Below are 25,132 nucleotides of genomic sequence, written 5' to 3'. Positions count from 1 at the left end.
CTGTTGATAGATGCTGGAACAAATTAAACATATTACATTACTTCTTATAGGGAAAAAAAACTGCTTGGTTCTCAGATTACTAAGTACTCAACCAACCTTCCAGAACAGATTGTGGTTGAGTATGGAGAGACCACTGTATTCAACAATAACTTCACACAGAAAATAATGTTACCAGCTTTGATTTATTTGAATGTAATTTGTGTCACCTGCCAGCAGGAGGCACTTCAGTCCTCCTCATTTGTTAAGGAGGATTTTCCAGAGCAAGCACCTTATTGTACAAGCAGAGATCATGTAGCTGCGAGTCTACAAGGCAATCTTTATGTATAAGTAGCAGAACAGCAAACACATCTAAATGTGAGCCAAAATTTTAATGTAAATTGTCTGGCAAATAGCTTAGATGCCAATATTCCACCTTTAAAGGGGTTGTAAGGATAGACAATGGTCTAAAACTGTAATACAATATACTGTACAACCTATAGACATGATTCACTTTTTTTTAATCTAATCCTAGACAACCTGAAGAACCTTTGAACCTGTCTTTCCCCATGCTTCCAGAACCACAAGTCCTGGAGCCTCGGAGGCTTCTGCCTGCCTTGCTGGCCTAAACTGATAGACCTCTCCTTATACACAAACAGGGAGTGATCAATTGGGGCTAGTGTGGCCTAATCACTCATGGTTCATGCAGCATGAAAGTGATGACAAGTTTCCTTTAAATGCCCAAGAAGGTTTTATTGCTTTTGCTAAAATTTGACTGGATTCCAAAGTAAATATATACTTTATTGCCTTTTTTTCTTTTCTTTTTTAATACCCAAGCTGGGAACATGTAACCGTGTCCCTGTTCAAAGGGTTTGCCCCATTAGGAAAATCTTTTATAGTTGAATGAGCACTGTTATATAAAAAAAAAACAAAAAAAAAACAAAAAACTTTTGACTTGTCACAGGCCCCTCAGTCTCGGAGATTGAGCACTGAGAAGCGGCTTGCAGCAAACTTCATCCAGGCAGCTCCATTATAATACTATGGGGCTGAGGAATGTTAGTAACACTCTAAAGCTGCCCAATGTTAGTATAGCACCATCTGCTGTTTGTTTCCCTCATGGGGTAACATCCTTAGTCCTCCAGACCATTTATGGGGGGGGGGGGCATAGACAGCTTTTTGGGGGCAAATTTTGCCAAACCCTAAACTGGATTCGGTAGGAATGTGAACTATAATTCTTTCCTTTATATTTTGCATTGCTTTTGAATCCACGTCTGGCCTTGCCCCCAAAATAACAGAATGAAAAACTGCCACAAAAAGCTGTATGCAAAACCTCCTGAAATTTGATAAATATACAATATTTTATATAAATATTTATGAGTAATGGCTGATTTTTTACAAACTGAAGTTGCAGAAATATCGACCTATACATAGTTCAAAACCTTGAAGTACATTGCAGTATTGATGTTTGTCCATAGGTGGCAGTGTTGCAGTTGTCACATTCTATTGGTCCAGTATCTGACCCAGCAATTAGTAACAGCAATATCTCTTGGGAAGGAGAGAAGTACTGTTTGCTGAATAAAGTGTCCTTACATTAGAAATGGTTATTTTTTTTAACACTGTAGGTTTTAACAATACTTCACAAACGTCTTTCATGTCATCACTGTCTCACGGATTATGAGATCACTACTCAGGAGCATGTCTCAGAGCAGAAGGTATATCCATCTGTAGTCTTTTTTCCTTATGGCAATGTGTATAACAGAATTAGGCCTGTTTTTCTTCTGGGTATCATTAATCCATGTGGTAGCACTGCATCCACCTCTCCGCTTTACTCAGTGGGTAGCCACGATCCACGCGCAGCTGCTTGTTCACTCTCCAATACTTGTCTCCTTTAAAGAAGTAAATTTTTCCATTCTTCCAGGTCAGCGCTGCATCCAACTTACCAGGGACACCAGAGAACAGACTAGTGATTTTCTTGGGATATAGTTGACTCCAGGCCAACTCATCCCACTGCCAGTACTCATCGCCCTGCAGAGAACAAAGAGTACAGATTATACAGATGCAATAGCAGTGCAAATGAATATACAGTGGTCCCTCAAGATACAATGTTAATTGGTTTTAGAACGACCATTGTGTGTTGAAAATATTGTATCTTGAGACCAAAACTCTATGAAAAACTGGTAACTGGTTCTGAACCCCCTAAAATGTCATCCCCAAATAAGAAAAGAAAATGAACATTTAGGCCAAGTTCACACAATGTATTTGGTAGTAAAATATGGCCATTGTTGCAGGTATACACTAAGGCCGTTGTTCACTGCGGCTGCAGAAAATAATTGACAGTTCATTGAACAGCGGCCATAGAAAATAGGCTGTGCACACAGAGTAGAGTACGTCTCCCGGCTGTACTTTCCACTCTGGTCAATGGTAAATTGGAGTGCGGGCACACCTAATAGTTCCATATTCCAATTAAAATCAAGTGATGTTCATCTGGTGAACATGTAAGACAGTTGCCGTTGTTTGACATGGCCATGTCAAACATCGGCCGCTGTTCTTACCCAGTGTGAACATGGCTTTAAAGGAAAATAAGCACGTAACTAATATGGATAAAGCAAGTCCTTACATACAACTGGAAGCTGTAAATTACTTTCTATGTAGAGGACTGGAGCATTTTCAGGATTTTGCACAGTTCAGGGTCCCAGAAAAATAAAATGAAGATGCCCTCACCTGGTGCCCAAAGGAGCAACTCATCCTGGCACTGGTAAAGAGCAGCACAGGACGTGTAGTATCACACTGTACTATAGCGAGCCGCTACTAGACAGCCAGTCACTGCATGCCCTTCAGTAATACTGGGGTTCTACCAGTAAAATGGCCACTTTTATTGGTAGATTATCGAGTTATTTACATGTTCCGCAGATCCTGACTGTCTGTAGCATTGTATGTTGAGTCTGGTCTCAAGTTACAATGGTCTGGAAAGGACCATTTTATGTTGAAGATATTGCAACCTGAGGCCATTGTAAGTTGAGAAACCACTATAACCATGAGTTTAAACTGGAGATTAGTGAACTTCCGAGTACATGTGGGTTTTTCTGAACCTGAACTCTCTGCATTTGCTTACCGATAGCTAAAGAAGTTGGATGCAGTCCTAGGGAGTCTATGGCTCTATCCATGCCTATGGCTATATTCATGTTTTCCAGGCAGCCATAAAGCTTTGTCCAACTTCTTCAGCCACCAGTAATCCAATACAGAGAGTTCAGGTTTAGACAAACCTGAACATACTTAAAGTGCATTCATCTTATTCATGCCTTTGGGCTCCCTCCTAAAAAAAAGAGTCTCTATGCACAATTCAGAATGATGACATCAATACCCAGTTTATATAGTTTTCATTGTTTTGCGATATAATCTTTTTTTATTTGCCTCGCATTGCCATTTTTTGGGGAGGGAGCACAATTGCTTGTACAATACACTGCAATGGCTGGTAGTACTATACACTAATGGATGGTAATGTATAGTGCTGTAATCATGATCGTGTTACACCCTGCCTCTGCCAGGTTGTAATAGAAGTAGCAACATGACGGTCCTCAGGCCTTTAGTAGGCCACTGGCTGCAATGTTAACCACTTGACTTGTGACGAATGAGGTGACTGGGTGACAGATCTCATTGATCGATGCATGGTTAATGAGCCTTAATACAGGTTAATAGTAACGCAGGCGGGCAGGAACTCACTAACAATTGCCAACAATGAACAATCGTTCATTTGGCCATTTACTTCTATTATTCCTCAGCCACACATCCTCTCTTACCTAGGGGGATGTGTGGCCAATAATTGAGGATTTTTTTCACATGCTGTAATCAGCCAATGACAAGCACTTGTTTGTTAGCTGATTTCTTGGCCTAATAAATAGGGCTCTTATTTTCACATAATAAGGGTCCTTTATTTTTTACATGATAGGTTGTGTACATATGTTACTGTAGTATTAGGTAGACAGTTACCTTAAACAGGAATATCTTCTGGTTTCCTTCCCAGTATAAGGCTGCTCCTATGTTTGGTGGGACCCTAGTTAATACTTTAGGGTATCCATAGTTCAATTTAAAGTCGTTGTATCTCCATAATTTGTCACCTATAAAGGAAATACACAACTGATGTTATCATGCTGGATTATATAAAAATATTCTTTCTACATATACTTGTAAAATATCTTATTGTAACCTGCCAAAAACTTTATAATGCAGACAGTACATTACTGACACTGTATCAGCTTAACGTTGCATGAACGTAGTTATTACCATGGCAATCTAACTTCAGAAAACAGACGTATCTCACCTTTAAAGAAATATGTTCGCTTGGTGCGTTTCGAGTGAACAGCGGCATCCAAGTTTCCTGGTAGTCCTTTCCATAGGGACTGTATTTTCATAAGAGGACCAATGCCATAATCAGTGACCGTCCACACATAGTTTCCTTTAAAGGCATAGGTTTTTCCATAAGGACCTACAAGGAAGACAAGAAATGTTATGACCTGTTGCAGTAACTGAAATGTGAATCATATAGCTGCATATTCTTGATGAAGAATGGGCACATGTGTAGAGTATGATGAGCACTCACCGAGTATCATGGCATCTAGATTGTCCTGGCATGGGTCTGGCATTGGACTGGTGGGAGTTGGAGAGACAGTAGGTGCAACCGTTGTGACATGTTCTTCTTTGTCATCTTCTATTTCACTGTTTTTACCTTGGAATATATTCAGATATGTAAGTTCTCTACATTCTTACATTAGGATAGACATACATTTAAATAATTACTGTATAAAAATTTCCTTATCTATGATTTTAGATACTTTAAAGTTTAAAAAATATGTATATTTTACTCTATATTTTTTTACATTGTTGTGCAAATTCTATTTCCATTCAGGGAGTCATCTCTTCCTTTCATTGTCTGCACTTCTGTTTCAGATTCAGGACAGGAAACATGCAGGAAATTAATGTGTGTATTGCTGCCCATCAATAGCAACCAAGTTATTTTTAAGCAAGGCAGCGGAAGAGTTAAGTTATTTCCCTGCTGCTCCTCTAATTCTAAGCTAAAACTTCAGTTTCTTTCGTGATCAGAGCAAATGTAGGCAAGGCTGGGATTCATTATAAACATCCGGATACAGCTAGTTCTTAGAAAGTTTTACTGTAGCAGTGTTGTGCTTTGTAAAATGGACTTGATAGACGAAATAAGCATGTGTCATGTAATTCCTGGTCATTACTATGACCACTGCAATTATGATGATGAAAATTGAATAGTTCTTGGACACAGCTGTATCATATATTATATGTAGAAGTATTAGAAACAGCTCCATATCCCTTTTTGTTCTGAAAAAAAAAAATAAAACCTGCTCCCTCAGACTCCAAATATATGGAGGGTCTAGCCCATAGATGCATTACTCAAAAAGAATAACTGCATAATGCAAATAATGAAGCCATACGTCAGTACACAGGAGCAGTGTACTGCCATACAGGTTCCTGGCCCATGCATGGCCCAATAAAATGGTTTTGAACATATTGAGAAGTAAGTTTCATCTGAATTTATGTAAAAGTGCAGCATGTTTAAAGGGAACCAATCACGCCGAAAATTGCCCTAATGATTAGACTGTATTCTAACTTTTATGATGTCCCACACTGTATGTAAATTGCGGGCAAGTAGTCACGGTGGGCTGATCTAGTCACGGTCCTGGGCGGTTGAATTGCTGTAATCACGTCCAGATGGACTGATGTCACCCAGGGCCTGTGTTCCACGTGAGCAGCGTGGCGACATCTTTAGCACACCGCGCATGTGCTGTATGGCGGGAGAAGATGCTGACGAACTGCACATGTGCGGCGTCCTGAATACGTCGGCACGCCGCCGACGTGGAACACAGGCCCCGGGTGACGTCAGCGGAACACAGGTCTTTGAATCACGCCCCTCTGGGCGTGATTACAGCAATTCAACCGCCCAGGACTGTGACTAGATACGCCCAGAACCTTGACTAGATACGCACACCGTGACTACTTGCCCGTAATTTACATACAGCGCAGGACTTCATAAAAGTAAGAATAAGGTCTAATAGATGGGGTCACGGAGAGTACAGGGGGATGTTTAGGAAGCCTGCGGGGTGATGTGCCAGCACGTTTCCTTAGCATTAGGGCAATTTTCGGTGTAATTGGTTCCCTTTAAACCAGTGAAAATCTTTTTCTTTCAAATCAACTGGTGTGAGAAAGTTATATATATTTGTAATTTACTTCTATTTAAAAATGTCAAGTCTTCCCATACTTATTAGCTGCTGTATGTCCTGCAGGAAATGTTTTATTTTCAGTCTGACACAGTGCTCTCTGCTGACATCTCTGGCGGAGACAGGAACTGCCCAGACCAGGAAAGGGTTTCTTTGGGGATTTACTGCTGCTTTGGACAGTTCCTGTCTTGGACAGAGTTGTCAGCAGAGAGCACTGTGTCAGACTGAAAAGAAAACAACATTTCCTGCAGGACATACAGCAGTTGATAAGTATGGGAATTTTTAAATAGAAGTAAATTACAAATCTATATAACTTTCTGACACCAGTTGATTTGAAACAAAAAGATTTTTGCTGGATAAACCCTTTAAGGCGCAGAAGCATTACAGACAGTCAGGTCTGCATATGATTCTTTGTTGCTTTTTTTTTTATGAACAGTTTTTACTTACCATACAAAGCCTGAATCCCTTTTACATCATCGTCATGGAGGCGAAAGTTAGCTCTATATCCAGCATACACAGGTGCCATCAGTGCACTAGTAAAGCGAGAGTGGCCAAGGCCTAAGGCATGTCCTAGTTCATGTGCAGCAATGATGCGTAGATTGACTCCAAGGTATGTGCCTTCAGTCCAATACTCATCTTCATCAAAGTGTACCGTGCCAAGCTCAGGGATATCCGCATGTGCTAGGACTTTCCCTGTAAGACCAACACACAGTATTCATAGCATGAAAAAGAAGAAGAAGAAGATGTTTACACATTTTGAAATTTGATTTAAAAACTTTTTTGTACTTTTAATAATATTTTCCTATGAAATGGCTTAACTCAAAGAAACACTCCGTGATTATTTGAATGCCTGACACCAAGGTGCCAGGCTTAGGCTTCCCTCAGACACAAATTTTGCACAGCATTCTTTGTGCTAAAAAAGAGACCCCAAAAATTGTTAGCTATTTCTCCTATTTCTCTTATTTTAGTGTAGGGGAAAAACACCAACATTTCTATGGAAGAACAAAGAATGCAGAGCCTACAAAGATTTCACAGACCTGCAAATGCAATGAAAAACATCAAACTGCCCTTAACGACACCGAAGAAAAAAATCCTGCAGGTAAAGCATGTTTAATTTTTCCGAATTAACTCTCAGCTACCATTTGGCTGCAGCGTTTTTGACCCCCCCTAAAAAAAAGCCAAGTGCCAAATTTACCAGTTTTAGGGCCCTATTCCACAGTAACGATAATCGTCCGGATCGGCCCCATTTGGCCCGATTCGGCCAATTATCGTTCGGTGAAATAGAGACAACGATCAGCCGATGATCGTGTCATCGGCTGATTGTTCATTTAGGGCCAGACCTAAAATCATAGTTCCCCCACCGCGCATTGCTACGGTTGAATTGCAGTGCGTGGCAGGCGACCGACGTTTTGACAAGCAGCAGCAGCATCATACATTACCTGTCCAGGCTTCTTCTCCGCGCTGTCTTCATCCCCGAGTCCCGCGCGCTCTATCTACCGCCGCGGCCTGTGATTGGCTGAGTGTGGCCTGTCAGCTGACCGGCCATTTTGAAGATAGAGCGCGCGGGACCCGGGGACGAAGACAGTGCGCAGAAGAAGCCTGGACAGGTAATGTATGATGCTGCAAGGGCTGCAAGGACATCGGTAACAATGTCCTTGCAGCCCTCGCTCAACGATCATCGGACAGTGGAATAGGCCCAGTTTGCATCGTTGATCGGGCCCTCCTCGGCCCGTGGAATAGGACCCTTAGTCTAGTCTCCCTCATGTCAGCAGGTCCATCTTACAAAGTACCACGTTATTTGTCTACTGAAACGCCGCACCCATCCCAATAGCGCATAGAGCTAGATCAGACTTCCCTCCTCCTGGCTGGGCTGTCCTGCTCTGTGGTGATTCTGTCCATAAGATGAAGGAGCATGTGACCATGCCCCACCCCCCAGTATCCACCACAGAGCCTGTATATGCCTATGGAAGACACTGGGGGCAGGGCATAGTCACATGCTCCTCTAGGTCGGCTATCTTATGGACAGACTTACCACAGAACAGGGCACCAGCCTGGAGGAGAGGAGCCTGATTTTAGCTCTATGAGGTATACAGGGAGTTGCTGTCAGTAAGTGCTGTGAGAACATTTACTTATATTATACACTGAACTATATTACTATAAATACTATAAATATAAACTATTTTACATATTAGAGTGTCAATAAAACATTTTGTTTTAGATGATTACAGCTACGTTTTGGATGTCTATTAGAGATGAGCGAACCTCAAGCATGCTCGAGTCTATCCGAACCCGATCGTTCGGCTGCTGAATAAAGCCCTAAAGCTTGGATAAAGCCCTAAGGCTATGTGGAAAACATGGATACAGCCAATGACTATATCCATGTTTTCTACATAGCCTAAGGGCTTTTTCACACTTCAGCAGCCACTGCTAATCAAATGCCGAACGATCGGGTTCGGATGAACTCTAGAGATGAGCTCGAGGTTCGCTCATCTCTAATGTCTATAGCTGACAGGTTCCTTTAAAGCAACCTGTACTTTTCATTCTTTAGTGGGTACTTAGAGGGCATACAATATAAAAAATACCTTTGCTATGATTATTATTATTTATTTATTATATCTAGCATAATGGTAAACCTACTGAAATACAAAACTGGGAAAGTGACATTACCCTTTTAAGTAACCTCCAAAAATCTAAAAAGAGTTTATGTGCCCCACACATATTCCCTTCCTGTGTATTACCTCATCTGTTGTTGTTATACAGAATGTACTGGTTTACCTCCAGTAACATACAGCACCAATTAGCAATCATACCATTGTATTAGACTGTTAATATACAAGCTGCTGCCTGACCGGAATGAGTAAAGATAATGCTGGGCTGTCTCCAGAAAAGGCGCTGTGTACAGACAGGTTTCAGGGTCTCTGAACAATGGCAGAACAGTTTTTGTCCTTTTTAAGGCTGGAGTATTAGCACACTATGGTATTTACTAGGAACACTGTATTCTTCCATCACACATATAGATGACTCTACAATTACACAGAGGACCTAATGCAGCTAAAGTGTCCAGGAGAAAGGTCCTTGTTGTCCATATAACAATAATAACCACAATAGGGAACGACTGTGCATCATTTTTCAGTGGTTAGGCTTTGTATGGTGCTCTGGGCATTCCTGTATCACAAGGTTTTTCTCCCCTTGAAGCGCTTTTTCCCAATAACATTAAGTCCATAAGATTCCATCAGATGGGGCATACTACAATATTCTTCTTTTTTTCCTGATTCTTATGGAAGCTGACAGCAAAAACCTTTCTATGCATACACATGCATACATGTCCTTTCTAACACATATTGAGCAAAATAGATATATCTAAGAGCCAGTTGTTCCCCCCCTACTTGGTGCTTCCATATTGCAAAGTACAATGGATACTACTGGTGCTTGGCACCATCTTTATAAAGAGAAATATCAAACTCTTACCCCAAGCACCATCGTACACTCAATCTACACAACAGACTTATTTTACATATCAAGGTTAACTGTTAAGAGGGAACTTTTAAGCAACTTTTTAAAGGGAAGCTAGTGGCAATGTGATGTAGGCCATTTAATATCCATTTTCTACATGTGCATTATATGTGTACCTGAGTTATATGTTTTTATTTAACCTTGTTTGTTTCATGTGTGGCATGTAAATGAAGTACCTGGAGTCAGTGGGGTGTTACAGAGCATCTCTGAATCAAGGATTCACCCCCCCGCACTCCTTTCTCCCTCTGCTGCAAGCACGCCTCCTGCCAGATGATTGACAGTTGATATCACATCATAGAGGCCTGTCACTCATGAAGCAGAATATGGGCTTGCAGCAGGGGGAGAGAGGAGTGCAGAGAGATGACTCCCTGATTCATAGATGCTGTATAACACCCCAATGACTCCAGGTACTTTGTTTCATGTGTGACATGTAAGTTAACACGGTTAAATATATAAAAACATGTAACTCAGGCACACATATCACACACATGTAGAGTATGGGTATTTAATGACAAACATCACAGTGCCAGCAGCTTCACATCGAAGAGGCTGCTGCCGATATGTTCTCTTTGGAAAAAAAAGCATTTTTAAAGATACATCTGAAAGTACACGTTTAAAATAATGCATACCCGGGCCATCGAATGGACGTGAACAGCTCTCGCCTTTTCTGTGAAATGAAATTCTTATGTCTGCTCTTCCATATGTGATTTCCTTGAATTTCAGGGGGGTGACATTACTCCAGTATTTGAAAGCAGATTTAATGGCCGTCCTCACCTCATCTTTTGTCATGTCCGGTGTATAATTATATATGCGATAAGTCAAGTTCTTTTTTCTCCATCGACCTGATAAGTTGTGAAAAGCATGTTAGTGCAACTTACTACCCAAGATACACAATACATACAGATACCATACAGATTGTGCCATGTTTGTTGTCAGTGGGAGTAGACTGTCAAGGTGATATATATGACAATATTAGGTTTGGTGATGTAAGAATGGTATGTAGCTGCACAACCATGGAAACCCATGCCATGAAGCTCCTAATGCACAGTTTTTGGGGTGACTTTATTGCCAGATACAGTTGGAATTCTGCAATTATTGAGTTAGCAGAGCATTGGGGATTTGTATGCACAATGCACCTCAGTACTCAGCAACCCATCCTGCAACTTTACATGGTCTCCACTTTGTGGCTGTGTAGCTGAGGTTCGTAGAGGGGTACGCCAGCAATTTGTTTTCCTTTCAAATCAACTGGTAACAGAAAGTGCTAGAGATTTGTAATTAACTTCCAGAACTTATCAGCTACTCTATGTCCTGCAGGAAGTGGTGTGTTCTTTCCAGTCTGACAGGAACTGTTTAGAGCAGTAACACATCCCTATAGAAAACCTCTCCTGCTCTCCAGACTGGAAAGAATAACCACTTCCTGCATTAAATACAGCAGCTGATAAGTACTGGAAGACTTGAGATTTTTTAAAATTACAAATTACTAATTTCTGCCACTTTCTGCCACCAGTTGAGTTGAAAGAAAAAAGTTTTCGCTCGATTACCCCTTTAAATGCTTCTACTTTATAATACAACTCACAGACGATTGTGGAAGATTCAGTAAGAAAGAAATTTCCAAAACTGACTTGTTGCAGCAGTTGTAATACCACACACAGCCTAAGGACAGGGGTGGCACTTTTTCTGCAGGAGAGTCGCTGTGCTTTTTCTATTGCTGTATAACTCCTTTGGTTATCTGTGCCAATACTTTTGTGTGGTGTGTGCCAACATTTTTGTCCATACTTATTTTTTACAGTCCAAGGTATAAGGCACTAAACCCTTGAAGAAATATTTTAGATAATAATATATTTAAAACATTAACTGTAGTCACAAACTTTATCAGTCATCCTGTGATCAAAGCCAAGTCAGTGCCCAAGTTTTAACTTCATTTTCATTCTTGACATGTCCAAATTTTTCAGCCTGCTGCCAGTTTCACACGGTCACATTTTAGAGTCCATATTATGGACCAGAAAAGCCCAAACTAGCACATAGTTTAACAAGATATGTAATTTCTTATCCTCAAATTGATATATGTTTATTATGTGTTAGAAAAGGAAACTATACAAATGTGCACCCTTTATCGCTCCTCCAACATCCCCTGAATAGTGTACCTAATAGCAAATATCGCAGTGTTTTCTGGTTAAATGGGTCTTCTAATCCACACCGTGGCTCCTTCATCTTCTCCAGTGTCTCATTGTCCAGGACCCCTGTTCCAGGTAGCTGAGAAGCCAGCTGGAAGATTCTGTATGAGAAAGTAAGTTGAGAGCACAATTAGAGGAGTAATAAGAGCACCATATTCTTTACTGTTACCATTGAAGAATTCCTTTGTGTTTTTCATGCTCAGTTTGGTAAGGTACAAGAAGGCAACCCCCTTCCTTATAGTCTCGACCAGGAATTTCTTCTAACATTATTAGTATTGAAAACAGAAAATATATTATACCGTATATCTACCCTATATGATAATTTAGAAAAAGAAACAACATAGAATTTGGGTTGAAATGTTTGTTGTGTGTACATTAGGATTTCTGGCCTATATATATATATATATATATATATATATATATATATATATTTTTTTTTATTATTATTATTATTTTTTTTTTTTAATAGCATTTTTTACCGGATTTCTACTTTGTGGGCTTATATAGTGCTATATAGCTAGCTGATGTGATGGCTTCCATAAATGAACACACACAGAAGAGGGGATACTGCCCCCTATATCTGCATAGCACACCCACAGAGGCAGCATTAGCAGCATAGAGGACATTCTAGAGCAGTACTGTGCAGTGTAAACTTTAAATCAAACCCTGGGGTGAAATACACTCACCGGCCACTTTATTAGGTACACCTGTCCAACTGCACGTTACCACTTAATTTCTAATCAGCCAATCACATGGCGGCAACTCAGTGCATTTAGGCATGTAGACATGGTCAAGACAATCTCCTGCAGTTCAAACCGAGCATCAGTATGGGGAAGAAAGGTGATTTGAGTGCCTTTGAACGTGGCATGGTTGTTGGTGCCAGAAGGGCTGGTCTGAGTATTTCAGAAACTGCTGATCTACTGGGATTTTCACGCACAACCATCTCTACGGTTTACAGAGAATGGTCCGAAAAAGAAAAAACATCCAGTGAGCGGCAGTTCTGTGGGCGGAAATGCCTTGTTGATGCCAGAGGTCAGAGGAGAATGGGCAGACTGGTCCGAGCTGATAGAAAGGCAACAGTGACTCAAATAGCCAACCGTTACAACCAAGGTAGGCAGAAGAGCATCTCTGAACGCACAGTACGTCGAACTTTGAGGCAGATGGGCTACAGCAGCAGACAACCACCCGTTACTAGCATGGTGTACCTAATAAAGTGGTTGGTGAGTGTATAATACTACTGCTCTGCAGTGTCACTGTTTTCTTTCTGTCTCTCTCCAACCACGTCCTCCTTCACTCCTTAGCACCCATTTCCCTGTTGCATTATTTGGGCAGTACTTCAGAGAGCTAATCTGTCTCCAGATGTTCTTGAGGCCTCAAAGTGTATAATGGTATTATTAGTGCATTATGATGATCACAACTGATTAGAGATGAGCGAACCTCAAGCATGCTCGAGTCCATCCGAACCCGATCGTTCGGCATTTGATTAGCGGTGGCTGCTGAAGTTGGATAAAGCTCTAAGGTTGTCTGAAAAACATGGATACAGCCAATGACTATACATGGATACAGCCAATGACTATATCCATGATTTCCACATAGCCTTAGGGCTTTATCCAACTTCAGCAGCCACCGCTAATGAAATGCCGAAAGTTCGGGTTCAGATGGACTCGAGCATGCTCGAGGTTCGCTCAACTCTACAACTAATCAATTAAAGGGGTTGTCCGGCAATAAAAAATTATTCACAGAATAACACACATTACAAAGTTATACAACTTTGTAATGTATGTTATGTCTGTGAATGGCCCCCTTCCCCGTGTCCCACCACCCCCACCCGTGTACCCGGAAGTGTGGTGCGCTATACATTACCTGTCACGTGCCGACCACGGTCTCCGATCCTCAGCAGTGACGTCTTCTTCGGGAGGCCAGCGGATCTTCCCGAGTGCCGGCCGCCCTCTGCAGCGTCATCCGAAGCTCAGCCGCGATTGGCTGAGCATAACTGTGCTCAGCCAATCGCGGCTGAGCAGCTGATGGCTGTGAATAATTTTTTTATCGCCGGACAACCCCTTTAATCCTCATGAAAGGTGCTGAGCTCTAATACTAAATACAACCCATGAAAAAAGTAAGTCTATTTTTGGAAGAAAGTAGCCAGGTTTTTCTTATTCCATAAGGCACCATACCGTACAGCTTCCTTAATTTCCTCTGGACTGAATTCTTCACTGTCACTCTCAAGTGGCTTCTGTAAATATCCAAACTGCTTTAGGTATTTCTGTAAAGAGAGCAGAAAGTTCCAATGAAATACCATAACAGATAAGGTCTCATCTTCAAGGAAGCATTCACACATCCTGTGCATGGTCCATAAACACGGATGATGTACTACGGAACAGAATTTGGAGTTCTCGGCATCATCATGTACAGATGTAGCCAGGGTGTTAAATATGATGTGTTTTACAATGAACAATATCTTGGTATAATATAATGTAAGTCATATATATATACTGCTGACCTCACCATAATAGCACAACACTATTCACTGTATAAAGTAATTGTAATACTGACATCATAATATCATATTCTATACTAAGGAGACGTGTATAAGTTGGAAATAGATACATAAGTGTACACAGCACTATTCACGGATCCATGACTATGTAGGGTGTTAAGGCTGTACACAGCACGATAACTATACATCCATGAGTGGAAACAGGTTATGCTGATGTATAGAGAAAGAGTTCTATATTTGTTATGGTCATATATGTGCAGACACAAACACTCAAGTATAATGAACACACCCACACATGACATTGACAGTGAGTCATGAACCTATATAAGATGGTAGTTACCAAGATGGAGGTTGGTTGGATCAGGGCTGTACAGAAGGTATGAGTCCTATGTCACAAGAAGGATCCAGAGCCTTCAAGGAGAAGGTTGTGATGTAAGCGTGAGGAATCCATGATGGAAGCGTGAAGGAAGGAATGTCTCCCAGGATGCTTGAGTGAAGCAACAGCTGCCTGAAGCTCGTGACGATTTGTAAGACAAACCCTTCACTTCAAAGGATATATGAACTATGGACACTAGACACTAAAGACTGTAAGCTCTGATATTCTTTTATATTCATTTCTGTAACTTCCACTACTTTTAAAGAAGAAGCAATAAATCTCCATTTTATAAAGAAACCCTCTGATGTCATCCTATTGCGGCGAGCCATAAACTACAGGTGCCAACGCCATTTTCTACAGTTGGCGTGCCAGCCATACCAAGCTCCTTTAGCTTGAACAGGGGGGAAGAGTCGAGACCCCAGAGACATACGTTTCAAGCTTTCGGAACACGGAGAACCTAAGGACAGTAGGAAGGACAACGGGAATCCAGACACGTGACTGTGCTGATGATCACAAACAAGTTTGTAAGTATGGAAACTTTATCTTCTATTGGGAAATGTACTGTAGAATGTACAGTAAAGTCTAGTGATAAGCCAGATTTAAGTATAGCATGGATGCATTTGTATTCACAATGTAGTGCTATGAATAGAAACTTAGATGAAGATTTAAAATTAAGAAACATTGCACATTTGGTGAATGTTTATCATTCTTTTGTTGAACAATGTATGGATCCTAGTGTAACGACTGTAACTGATCCAAAAATAGACACAGCTACGCAGTGTAGTATTTCTAAAGAGAATGTGTCAATGGGCCATGCTGAATACAGTTCTTTTCAGAAGAAACTTTTAAATATAAAGGAAGCCAGCTTAAAACTGAAGTTACAAGGGTACTTGATAAACCTAAGTAAGGATTTACCTGCATATGATGAAACAGTGCATGTATGCAGAAACTCAGAGCTTTTTGAGAGTTTTGCTGAGAAATTTGATCTATCGAATGAGCAAAAAAACCAATTGTTTAGACTTTGGCTACCAGTAAATATAAGTAGATGCCTAGAAGTAAAAAAGTGTTTTGACAATGATGAATGGTTACATTTTGATGACGTAGGACGGTTAAGGTTACTCTGCAGTGCTACAGAGGTTCTTACTTTGGACATTTTGAATAAATTAAGAATTGGCTGGAACGAATGTACTTTTACATTCATGTCTATTTACCAAAGAGCATATAAAGCAATTTGTTCTAACTTGTTCAATTTAAAAGATAACTTTATACAGAAGTTCAATTTCTTAGATCCTGTAACCAGAGTATTGGCATCTGACAAGGAATCTATTTTGGAAGCTGCCAAGGTAATCGATATCGCCAGACGGCAGGAGTGGCAGAGTAAGTCAAAGTCCCACAGAGAAATCCCACAAAAAGAGATTAAAATGTCAAAACAGCCATGCATCTCTAAGACATATTTCAATGATGAAATTTATTTAGAGAGACGTAAAAAGATTCATGTAAAACCCAAATCTTACTTTGAGACAATGTCAAAAGTAAATGATTCAGGAGTGAGTGTGACAGCTGTTCAGACACCTAAAAGTAGGGAGAGACCAAGGATACGTGATCCTCGGCCTGTCACAGAGCTGTCAAGCACAGACAGATTGGTACCAAATGGTTCCAAAACTGACATGCTTGCACTCATAAATAACAAGATCAGGAAAATGCATAAATTAGGAGAACCTCAATATTTGAGAAATGCATTTCATATAGTCAATGATTTTCTAAATCATGAAGTGTTCAGACCTGGAATAGGGATTGGCTAGATGTTTCATATGATATGTGAAAGATATTAATTACTGGTAACGGACCCGGCTTTGTACTAAGGACTTGAGTTATTTAATTACGGAATAAAAGTAGTAATTATGTATTATTAGTAATATATGAGATATTATTAATATGTATAATGTAATGCAAATTAATACATAATAAGGATAATAATAAGAATAATAATTTTTATTTTTATAGCACCAGCAGATTCCGTAGCACTTATAATCATAGTTTAGATCCTGAGAACATAGAAAGGGAATTAATGACAGTTTTAAAAGTGTAACTGGTATAGATATATACAGTGTATATGGTTTAAGCTAATAACCTTTCTCCCCCTAGGAATTCTTTTTAAATGTCAGAGGCTATTAATAAGTGTATGGATTACTTCTCAGAGGTCAGGATATGTATGTACAGGGATTCTGTATTGTACCTATTACCTTTCCATTTGTTATTAACTTTAGTAGTTAATTTCAGGAATCACTCCCAATGGCTAAATTCTTAAATGTATGATATGTGATTCTAATGATATTTTCTCTCATTATAGAATCTTTACAAAAAAGAGTATGAGCATTTTTGTGGTTAATGATGGAATGTAAAGTAATAGTTTTGTGTTAGCCTGCAATGCTTTTTAATGATGTAGCTAATTTGTCATAACAGAATCTGTCACTAATATAAGAGGAATTGCATTTGCTAAGATTAAACAATGTATTGTACTGTTGCATGTTATTCTCATTCAGTGCATGTATAGGCATGTGTTTGGATAAGTGATTGATGGGAACAGGAGGGCCTGGAATGTCCGTAGAGTTATAAGAGATAAATACAGATATATGTTTTCTCTCTCTCCCTCTCGTGTTTCATGTCTATATGTTTTCGTCTGTGAAAACAATATTTTAAAGAAAGGCCTATATTTTTCTTCAACATGGAAGAATCGGTATATTGAGGTACAACCAATACACCAAGACTTGTTGGATCCATTAAACATCTATTTTTTAGAAGTATCCTAGGAATATACTTAAGGTTTTTATGCGCATTATTTTTTAAGAAGAGACTAAATGTGAAAATCCTCTGAGATGAATGAATGTACACATGTCAGGTATAAGTGATGTGTGACATGTGTTATAGCAGCTGCTCAGTATGTGTATGGTACCGCGCGTGTGTGTGTGATGGGATGTATCATGTTACTAAGGTAAAGTGTCTTATTTGTTAAGAAGGTTAAACATGAGATAATATTAGGAGAAATATTAAGTGTACAATATTTTATCCTGGGTATCATCATAAGAACACTGATATATATATATATATATATATTTGATGTTTATCCAAATAATATACAAAGACACATTTTCAGCGATACATTATGGTTTAGGGGTTATATTTAATCATGTCATTATAAATATGTTATTATCAGAAGGTTAAGTTCATTCTTTAACAAATGTTGTTTCAGTTTCTTACAGGACTATTTGATGGTGTCATTTCAGTTCTTTCAGTTGAGAAGTCCAATACACAAATACAAATGTGTGAACACACAGTGTGTGCATATATCTATGAGCATATGTGTTTGATAACAGTATGAATATATACACACACATATATACACACAATTTTATGTTTCATTTGGGTATGTTTATTTTTAATGTGTTCTCATTAGAACTACGATACTACTGATGTCTGCCTCAGGTTACAAGAAGATAACTGTCTGCCAAGAATAGCAAGACATATCACATAAAATATTTCATTCACTCATACAAATATGGTGGTTATGGAAGGTCAATAATATTATATTGCGGTATTATTTATAAATATAGCAAATACATGTGGTGATAGTGTTCCAGTAAATAAAGGAAGTAGTATATAATATAAGAACATGTGAAAGCACACTGACTTTTAACAAAACAAGGTCTATAACAATAATATTGTTTCATTGATTAGGAATTGTGTTTTTTAAAGGTAAAAACATTCAAACTATATTTTTGGTAAATTGTGGTAATGCTTCTTCACTGAATATGGTTACAATAGTCTGGACTTTTGATAGTATTATCTTGGTGACATATTCATTGAATGAAACATTCTGTTATTTATTCTATCCGAATAATGTTGAAAACATCTTTGGGTATAAGCACACTAAGTCATTTCATGCTTAAGATAATTTAAAGTGATCTAACTATTGCAAGACCATATTCTATTCTTACTGAATACATACATGAACATTCTAGTAAATGAGGTTTTTGAGTAAAAAAGATATGGGAATAGTTAAGGTAAAATAGAGTGATATGCTATGGTACACTGTGATTATCATAGGATAGTAATAATCACCAAGTTTTTGGTGTAGGATAGGGAAGAAAAACTAGATCTTCAATCAAGACATCAAAGCCTAGAATTTTTGTATAGATTTTTGATTTTTTCCAGCGTTGATCAGTAGCCAGAGAAAGAGACTGAGCTTTAATTCTTATCCAAGTAAAGCACTTGAAGGGAACAGATAAATCAAGGACTGTTTTACTATTCTTTTCTTTGATCAACTGGCATGCTGAGGCTTCTAGTACTACAAGCTTCTAGATGGCTATTGAACTTTCTTCAGGTGATCTATCCTGGGACTATGCTAAAGTATCTTCATGATTGACATTCTTTTGTTTGTTACATTTTTAACTATGTCAAGCCAACTACAGATGCCATGACCGGAAGTCGAGTGGGCAGAATGTGAGGGAAGCTTAAAAGTCTGCACAATCCTCTTCTGCTAGCAGCAAGTCTACAAGTGAGTTTAAAAGACTTTGTTCATTTCATTAAATCTCCTCCAGTGGTCATGATGGCAAAGGACAAAAGATGGCATATATAAGTGATGGTTGCTGGACTATGCTTTTATCAAGTGTAAGTTATACAAGATTCTATCATCCTCAGCGAGTTGTTGGGAAAAGATTGCTCCTAAAGTCTGAGAACAATGGACTTTGTGCTATAAACTAAATCTTTATCTCCACAATCTGGATGAGAAATGACTGTGTTATGTTACAAGATGTCTGCTCTAGGTACTGACATTACAGAGTTAAAGAAGACCCTTGTAAAGACTACAGAAGTCAGATGAAATGAGGAAGTCGTTTGCACAAACAAGGGGGGTCAAGAAGTGCTAACTCTTTATGTGTTTTTTTCAGTAGCCTAGCAGGTGTCAGCTGACAGCTTCAATTCCAGAGAGACAAAGACTCAATGACTCTTTACCATGCAAAGGAAAAAAGATGGATTATTGCATGAGGGATAATATCAAGACATTCATTTTGTTGTTTACTTTTTCAGCGAAGGAATTATTTTTCAAAAGACTTTGGCAATCAAATTCTGATTAATTAACAACAAAGTATGTATAACCTAAAGACTTTGCTACACCAAGAAGAGTAAAGTCATCTGAACTACCAGGTTTCCATGGATCCAGATGAAGACAAGAAGATACATTTTTTAGACTAGGCCTAGCTAGAATTCTATCTTTTTATAAAATCAAATCACAGTTTCTCATAACATAATAATTTAAATGCTACAAATCTATTATGGGTAAAGTGATAATTTCCATAGACTTGTTATTAAAGTGATAGACGTTGTCTGTGTGTTTACAAGAAGAATGAAGAAAGAAGATTCCGTGATCTCTAATGTATAAAAGGTATTGTTCATTGGAAAGTCTTGATACATTGAGGAGTCAATACAATGTATTTCATCCTCAAGAGGGGGAAATGTTAAATATGATGTGTTTTACAATGAACAATATCTTGGTATAATATAATGTAAGTCATATATATATACTGCTGACCTCACCATAATAGCACAACACTATTCACTGTATAAAGTAATTGTAATACTGACATCATAATATCATATTCTATACTAAGGAGACGTGTATAAGTTGGAAATAGATACATAAGTGTACACAGCACTATTCACGGATCCATGACTATGTAGGGTGTTAAGGCTGTACACAGCACGATAACTATACATCCATGAGTGGAAACAGGTTATGCTGATGTATAGAGAAAGAGTTCTATATTTGTTATGGTCATATATGTGCAGACACAAACACTCAAGTATAATGAACACACCCACACATGACATTGACAGTGAGTCATGAACCTATATAAGATGGTAGTTACCAAGATGGAGGTTGGTTGGATCAGGGCTGTACAGAAGGTATGAGCCCTATGTCACAAGAAGGATCCAGAGCCTTCAAGGAGAAGGTTGTGATGTAAGCGTGAGGAATCCATGATGGAAGCGTGAAGGAAGGAATGTCTCCCAGGATGCTTGAGTGAAGCAACAGCTGCCTGAAGCTCGTGACGATTTGTAAGACAAACCCTTCACTTCAAAGGATATATGAACTATGGACACTAGACACTAAAGACTGTAAGCTCTGATATTCTTTTATATTCATTTCTGTAACTTCCACTACTTTTAAAGAAGAAGCAATAAATCTCCATTTTATAAAGAAACCCTCTGATGTCATCCTATTGCGGCGAGCCATAAACTACAGGTGCCAACGCCATTTTCTACCACAATGACACCTTTAACTCAACACTCTAATTGACTTAGCATAGCTCCCTGACACAATTGTTGAGTCAGGGATCATGTTAACCCTAGCTCCAGGAGCTCTGAAACTGTTTAAATCTTCACGCTACTGTACTGACACAGTATGTCAGTACAGTAGTGTGAAGATTCAAACATTGTGTAAAAAAGGAACAGCGATCGGCACTACTGGAAAACCATATTTTAATTACGGAAGGACAGGAGTAACAGCAAAAAAATTGCTTAATACAGGTTGCTCACTCTATAAAAAAAAACAGTGGCAAAAATATATATCCGCAAAATAGAAGTACAAGAAAGAGCGCAACTATCGCGTGAAACAGCTGTCACGTGTTCTGCAATCAGCTAGATTCTGGCATCCCCACATGCTGCATTCACCTGCATGAAGATTTTAAATGGTTGAAAATAAAGATAAAATGTAATGTTGAGTGCCTTCTTTCTTGCACTACTATTTTGCAGATCTATTTGTGAGGATTCAAACAGTATTGGAGTTTGCACATTGTCTGTACAAGGACTGTAATTATGGAACATGTGAATGCCCCCTAAGTGATTATATTATTAGCTACAGCATGTATAATCTTAGGGAAAAATAGTATGATCCCCCCCAAAAAAGAAAAAAAAACATCATAAACAAATAACAAATGTAAAGTGATGTGTTTTAGATCTTACATTTGGCTTTCAACAAACATCTTACCACTGTGTTTTTTTTGTTAGTGGAAAGTGCCAGGGAAAAGGCAACAAAAAACTAAAGGGGCATTCCGGTGAAAATCTTTTTCTTTCAAATCAACTGGTTTCAGAAAGTTAAATAGATTTGTAATTTACTTCTATTTAAAAATCTCAAGTCTTCCAGTACTTATCAGATGCTATATGTCCTACAGGAAGTGGTGTTTTCTTCTCAGTCTCATACTGTGCTTTCTGCTGCCAACCCTGTCTAAGACAGGAACTGTCCAGAGCAGTAGCAAATCCCCATAGAAAAACTCTACTGCTCTGGGCAGTTCCTGTCTCCGAAAGAGATGTCAGCAGAGAGCACAGTATCAAACTGAAAAGAAAACACCACTTCCTGCAGTACATACAGCAGCTGATAAATACTGGAAGACATGAGATTTTTTTTAATAGAAGTAAATTACAAATCTATATAACTTTCTGAAACCAGTTGATTTGTAAGAAAAAGATTTTCACCAGAGTACCCCTTTAAATTTTTTTCAAAATCGTTAGGTGTGAAATAAACATAAAATAGTTTTTAATTTAAGCTTTATAAACTTGATTTTGAGAACATATATCCTTTACCAGATGTAACGTACCCTGAGTCACAGAAAACACTCAGACATAATTACACCTAAAGCTAAAGACTAACTGCAGCCTAAAGCTTTACAAAACTTCTACAGAAGATATTATAGAGCAAAACTTGTAGCAAAATAGGCCCTGGCTGTTGCAAAATTAAAAATAAAACATTCTTCTCTGCCCCAAATCTCTGCTGCTGCTGTTCTACTGCTCCCATGCGCTGGTGCCCATTTCCTACCGGCTCTGCTGACATGATGACCCTGCAGGAAATGCCAATATCTGTCCGAGCTGGGATCCTGCCACTGATTGGCTGGTTGCTCAGTATATGGGTAGGTTCACACTGAGGAATTCTTGCGGATAAATTCCGCAGAATTCCGTCGGCTGTACGTGTGCACGGCCGCGCGCCTTTCCACTGGCTCAATAGACACCATTCTATGGGCCGGCTGATTCCACGGAAAGAATTGACGTGTCAATTCTTTCGGCGGAATGCGGAATCTGCCCATGCATAGAATGTGTCTATGGCATGGGCAGAGAGGCGCGCGGCCGCGAGCGCGTACAGCCGACGGAATTCCGTGGAATTTATCCGCGAGAATTCCTCAGTGTGAACCCACCCTATAATGGAAAGGAGGTAAAAGCAAAAACCACCAGTGACTGGAGCCATCAGCAACAAGATCGGGCAGGTAAATATGCTTTATTTTGTATTTTAAAACACTTTGGGGGAGATTTATGAAACTGGTGTAAAATAGAACCGTCTCAGTTGCCCCTAGCAACCAATCAGATTCTAGCTTTCATTTTCCAAAGGGTCTGTGAGGAATGAAAGGTGGAATCTGATTGGTTGCTAGGGGCAACTGAGCCAGTTTCACTTTACACCATGTTTGATAAATCTCCCGCTGTATATCCTTTCTATAACACTTCATCTCTGGACAACCCTGGACATAAATATACAGTACAATACACTGCATACTGTATATATAAGAAATCACTGCATTTTTTTGATGAAGGAAAAAGGCGCTTTTATAATTAATTGTATTGTGTAACACATAAAAAACTAACTCTCACCTCAGTTCTCTCAGAAGTGGACCTACACTAGGTGTTGGAGATTGCATGTATTTGTATTTGTCTGCCATATGCCGTGCTGTCATATACCATGTAAAATTTAAAGTTAGACTACAAAATGTGAAATCACTCACTGCCATACACAATAGAGTCCATTTTTGTTGAAAAGGGTTCTCTAACAATAAGCTGGTTACAGTTTGTGCGACCATTAACTGTAACCAAGTATTCAATTCACATGCAGCACCACCACAGGATAAATGAAGCATTACATGGTGCCTATTGTAGCCAATGGGTTATCTGTGTCCTAAGGCACTTATGTTTTGGGTACCCCAGAGAGAGATTCCCTTTGTAGCCACTCTGCATTTTAGTGAACCAATAAGGATCCAGAACAAGGAAACCCCTTCCTCTATTAATATAGAATAGCCTAATATTGAGCATATCCTGTAAGCCTCTGCAAACAATGATCATGTCAGGAATAACGTGATTACTACATCCCATAAGAAATGAGTATATTTGCACAAATTTTACTGTCTTCTTGAGATGCCATTCACATAGTAAGAAATTATGAGAAAGTGCACATATGCTACAAGTTATATAGTGCATATCTGAGTAAATCCCCATACAATTTACTCTCTACTTGCAATGAGTTTTATATAGTATATAGGACAGTGCAGATATGCTCCATGTAGATATGAGTCCATTATATAGTGCATATATGAGTAAATCCCCATACAATTTACTCTCTACTTGCAATGAATTTTATATAGTAAGAAAACATGGGACAGTACACATGATTACATTTCATATTTAACATATGCATCAATTTTCCTACATAAAAATTTTGATAAAGCATTAGATATTCTCTCTTTTCAGGGACACCAAAGGTGTTTGCAGAATTTTAGTGCACCACATTACTCTTTACATCAGTGGAAACAAGAAATGTCAGTGGTCTTACCAAAGCTTCTTCTTCAGTGGTGGGGTCAATCAATGTAGCAGCATAAGCCGAGAGGGCCAGAGCCCCCAGCAAAGGGAACAGCAGCATCCTGAAGTTGTTCTCTTTGTACAAGTCCTGGTGACTTAGTCTCCTTTGCTCTTGGTTCTCTCTGCAAGCCTTTAAGAGTCCTGCCAGAATGACTCACACACACTCTTTACTCCTTCCTCCTCCCAAACCTCCCACTTGCATCTTCCTTTTTGAGAAATGCCCATGGAATGCAGAATTAACCCTCTCCTGCAGACTTATGAATAATTTTAAGCAATCTTAGAAAAAAACTCAGTTTGTAGTCATTCACTAAAGTCTTTATTTATTATCTAGTCATTACTTGTTGACAGGTAATATCTGCGTATAAGCGAACACTCACTTACAGTGAGTCACTTTCCAAGATGTGCATCTGTTTAGTAAACTATTGCGCTGAAATTCATTAACTCATAGCATAGATATGTGCGCTGATTCTAGGATGTCAAATCACTTGTGAGTATTTTCAGCATGGGTGAAGAAGTCATGTTTTTACTTTTTTGATTCATATTAGACTGCTGTTGTTTCTTATTTTTTTTTGCATTGTGTGGACCTCTCGACTGGGCCATGACCATTGGTGCCATATTCTAGTTTGCCTAAATGCTGGATTATTAGTGTTACATTATACTGTTACTAAGTTGGAGGTTCTTACATAGT

The 25,132-nt window shown here is 39.0% G+C and overlaps 1 protein-coding gene across 1 annotated transcript; it reads right to left on the bottom strand.

The window, feature by feature from the left end:
* Positions 1–163: 163 nt before the first annotated feature.
* MMP19 (matrix metallopeptidase 19) lies at positions 164–24,595 on the bottom strand. The gene is made up of 9 exons (XM_069970471.1): positions 24,419–24,595; positions 14,080–14,168; positions 11,876–12,006; positions 10,361–10,573; positions 6,666–6,911; positions 4,574–4,699; positions 4,295–4,459; positions 3,964–4,091; positions 164–2,001 (listed from the first exon to the last, which is right to left on the bottom strand). Exons 1-9 carry the CDS (start codon positions 24,503–24,505, stop codon positions 1,765–1,767), a joined length of 1,422 nt encoding a protein of 473 aa, XP_069826572.1. The 5' UTR covers positions 24,506–24,595; the 3' UTR covers positions 164–1,764.
* Positions 24,596–25,132: the final 537 nt, after the last annotated feature.

This window comes from Dendropsophus ebraccatus, chromosome 5, assembly GCF_027789765.1.
Source record: "Dendropsophus ebraccatus isolate aDenEbr1 chromosome 5, aDenEbr1.pat, whole genome shotgun sequence".
Classification (NCBI taxonomy): Eukaryota; Metazoa; Chordata; class Amphibia; order Anura; family Hylidae; genus Dendropsophus; species Dendropsophus ebraccatus.
The sequence above is the reverse complement of the archived record's forward strand: the minus strand, read 5'-3'. Positions and strand labels throughout refer to the sequence as shown.

Excerpts from the sequence above, each read along its gene's own strand:
- MMP19 (XM_069970471.1), bottom strand. The coding sequence starts at position 24,505 with ATGCTGCTGTTCCCTTTGCTGGGGGCTCTGGCCCTCTCGGCTTATGCT. Across the intron at positions 4,092-4,294 it reads GCGAACATATTTCTTTAAAG|GTGACAAATTATGGAGATAC; the intron begins GTGAGATACGTC and ends TTTCCTTTATAG. Across the intron at positions 2,002-3,963 it reads AGAAGATATTCCTGTTTAAG|GGCGATGAGTACTGGCAGTG; the intron begins GTAACTGTCTAC and ends TGTTCTCTGCAG.